The 3,518-nt window shown below is 46.2% G+C and overlaps 1 protein-coding gene across 1 annotated transcript in view; it reads left to right on the top strand.

Moving 5' to 3' along the window:
* Nucleotides 1-3,320: 3,320 nt before the first annotated feature.
* Nucleotides 3,321-3,518, top strand: part of LOC104283698 (chromosome unknown open reading frame, human C1orf95) — a gene marked incomplete at its 5' end in the record, with an annotated part of 8,974 nt that continues 8,776 nt past the window's right edge. Inside the window, one exon of the mRNA XM_009881912.1 lies at nt 3,321-3,500. Coding sequence (XP_009880214.1) covers nt 3,321-3,500 — 180 coding nt within the window. The remainder of the gene's footprint in view (nt 3,501-3,518) is intronic.

Raw genomic sequence — 3,518 nt, forward strand, 5'->3', positions numbered from 1 at the left:
ATGCAAACGCTTCCATATTCGGCAGTGTGTAACTATGATGGCTTAAGGGGAAAACATCTACCTTGGCAAATGCATTTAAGACTCTGTCTTCTGCTTCACATTTTTAAGCATGTGTGAACTATAGGAAAAATGCTTACATCTTATGTCTGCTGGCAGATCTCAAGTCTTGTACTTAAAAATGCCAACAACCTCCCAAAGATTAGCTAATCATAGTTAATAAAGAAAATGCACTGGCATTGGAAAATGAATTGGCTCCCGTGAATAGGAAAGTGGCCTGAAGGGGGAATCAGAAGCCAAGGTTCATGAGATTTTAATCTCAGCCTCTGTATCAATTCCCGGCCCAGGGAAGGACACTTAACTGCTCTGTTTGCTTTATTCCTTTCTGAATAGGACTAGACATTAGCTTAGTCACTGTGGTGTTTAGGGGATTAATTAGCTAATTCAGCACCTCACTTTAATGATGTAAAAATCTTAAAAGCTTCACTGGAAGGATTTGAAGCTGTAGCTTAAGAATTATTGCTCATTTATGACCTTTTTTGTAACACATCTTGGAAGAGTTAAAGGTAAGGCGAGAGGGGAAGATTTTCATTTTCATTTTAAAAAGAGACATGCATTTCCATTTGGCAAGATTTTGCATCCTGATGGGAAAATGTAAACACCCAGTCTCTGATCCTGCCTCAATCCATATTTAATCTCAGAGAGTGCTGTGGTGTAACTTTGCAGACAACAGTTTCAGGAAGCGTGGGGGAAGATTCCAGCCTTCCGTCTGCTTTGGAGAAACTATGAAGGAAAGAAAAGGTAGGTGAAGCGGGGCAGAGATCTCACATAATCCCCTGTGGAGGACACAAAAGGACAAAGTCACACAGCAAAAGTAACACAGACAAGTAATGGGAAGACTTATACAACGTCCTTTGGGATTAAAATGATTTCCACTTTTCCTCTGCGCAGACCCTTTTGTTTTGGTGGATAGGGGGGTGAAACCTTGCTTGTGAAAGCCGAGCAGTCAGAGGACAAAATCCGGGGGGATTTCTCACATGGGAGAAGATGCTCTCCCTCTCCCTGATGGTGATGCTGTGCCATAGGGTTGCCTCCCACCGCCCCAGCAGCGCTCACCCACTCCCCTTCGCCGGGGTACTGCTCCGTGGCTGCTCCGCACCCGGCTTCGGCGTGCGGCAAAGGGAGCGGGTGGGAGTACAAAATCAGTTTGAGCCAGCGGCAGGAATACGAGTGGGGTTTTAGGAGCTGGTGGAGTGTTAGGAAGATGCTGGAGTTGAAGCCTGCAGAGGATGGTGAGTTTAAAAATAGGCTGTAGCCAACCTTCCCCAGCATTTCAGCATCTCAACTGCCTGTTCTCCTTGTGACCCACTGAAGAAGAGGCAGCAATTCTTCCACCACCCTGGCAATGCAGGGCGAAATGATATTTTACTCCTAATGAGATCCTGCCACTCTGTCTGGTGAGGTCTTCTGGAAGTGTGTAAGCTGAGTGCTTCCTCCCTGCCTTCAGCCAAACCAAGGGAGTCCCTCCTTCCCCCAAGTTCAACAAGGCACTTCTGTGCATCAGAGATGAGCTCATTCATTCATATCTTACAGGTCGCTTGCAGCCTTCCATCCTTTGAAAGGGAAAAGGACAATTTTTGTAGAAAATTGAACATCATGCTGTAGGATTTTTAATTCTGGATATTCATCAAGGAAACCATTTCACAGAACTACATTATCCAGTAAAATTCATGTTACACCTTTGTACTTACCTTGGCAAAGATGTATCTATGCTAAAAAAAAAAAGCCAAACAAGACAATTCATAATGATAAGAGGTGTTGAAATGCACACTTAGATCAGGTGACTGAATCTTCCAGCCAACAGCTCGTACATTATAGGGGTCAGAAACAGTTTCTTTTGCCCTTTGCGAGCGCTGTGTGTTTCTGCAGGTTGGTTGTGGGGCAGACAAGGCTTCCCTGAGCTGCAGGTTTCAGCTAGCCATGGGCCCAGGACATCAGCTCCGAAATTCAGGAAGAATCTTTCTAAAGGCTGCTGCGGTGTATTTTTTATTCCCCCAGCTTTATCTTTCATACATCAGTGAGAACCTTCATCTGAATTGTTTTAGGAAGTCTGAAGGGTGTTTGCAATTTTTGCAAGTTGGTCTCAAGCAGAGCCAAGGGCTGCAACACCAGGTCTCCTGGCTCCAGCACTGGTTTAGCTGCTTCAGCTTTGTTAAAAACATGCTCTCAGGTAACAGTTTGTGACTGGGTAAAGCATTGTGCAAAGATGCTGTGCCTCGTTAACAGCCCTTTTTTTGTGCGTGCCCCTTCTAGAGCAGTATCGGTGAGTAGTAACAGACTGCCGGACATGCCAGAGCCCTACAGCTTTCTAGAACCAGTCCTGCTCTAACTCTGAGTGCAGTTTTCCCTTTTACAGCTTCTGTGGAGTGAATATTCTCCCCAAGAGAGAGCCACCAGGCAGAAAAAAAAGGTGGACTGGTATCTCCACAAACACACAGCATTCCCTTGTAAACTGCCTACAGTGCATAAGTGGTTACTGGGGCGGAGGGGAGGGGGGAGAGGGGGAAGGAGCCAAAACTCAGAGTGTTTTTTCTTTCCTGGTTTTCAAGTTTACATATTGGTGTAATTCAATGAGAGACAGTAGTGTGTTTGAGTGAGATATGGCTATGCCTCCATTTCATAGAATGGTTTATGTTGGAAGGAACCTTAAAGATCATCTAGTTCCAACCCCCCTGCCATGGGCAGGGACACCTCCCACTAGACCAGGTTGCTCAAAGGCCCACCCAACCTGGCCTTGAACACCTCCAGGGACGGGGCATCCACAGCTTCCCTGGGCAACCTGTTCCAGTGCCTCACCACCCTCATTGTGAAAAATTTCTTCCTAATATCTAATCTAAATCTACCCTCTTCCAGTTTGAAGCCATTATACCTAGTCCTATCGTTACATGCCCTTGTAAAAAGTCCCCCTCCGACTTTCTTGTAGGCCCCCTTCAGATATTGGAAGGCCACTATAAGGTCTCCCCAGAGTCTTCTCTTCTCTAGGCTGAACAACCCCAACTCTCTCAGCATGTCTTCATAGGAGGGATGCTCTAACCCTCTGATGATCTTCGTGGCCCTCCTCTGGACCCACTCCAACAAGTCCATTTCCTTCTTATGTTGGGGGCTCCAGAGATTACATCTGTCCTCTTGTAAAGTGTTTCCAGCTTTTCAGCGTTGCAGTGAGAGCACAAGAAGTGGAATGCTATGAGAAGTGAGCCCAAGGGAAGGAATTTGGCAGAAAGCTGTGGTCTTCACTGGTCATTTTGTTGCTGCTCTCTCCCTAGGAACATTTGTATCTGCTTTCACCGTGCTATGTGGAGCCCGAACTGACCTCCCCGACAGGCACATGTGTTGTGTCTTCTGGCTGAACATTGCCGCTGCTCTGATTCAGATCCTGACGGCGATCGTGATGGTTGGCTGGATTATGAGTATATTTTGGGGGATGGACATGGTCATTCTCGCAAGTAAGTACAATGCACTCT

The sequence above is a fragment of the Charadrius vociferus genome, unplaced genomic scaffold, assembly GCF_000708025.1.
Source record: "Charadrius vociferus isolate BGI_N301 unplaced genomic scaffold, ASM70802v2 scaffold610, whole genome shotgun sequence".
Taxonomy (NCBI): domain Eukaryota; kingdom Metazoa; phylum Chordata; class Aves; order Charadriiformes; family Charadriidae; genus Charadrius; species Charadrius vociferus.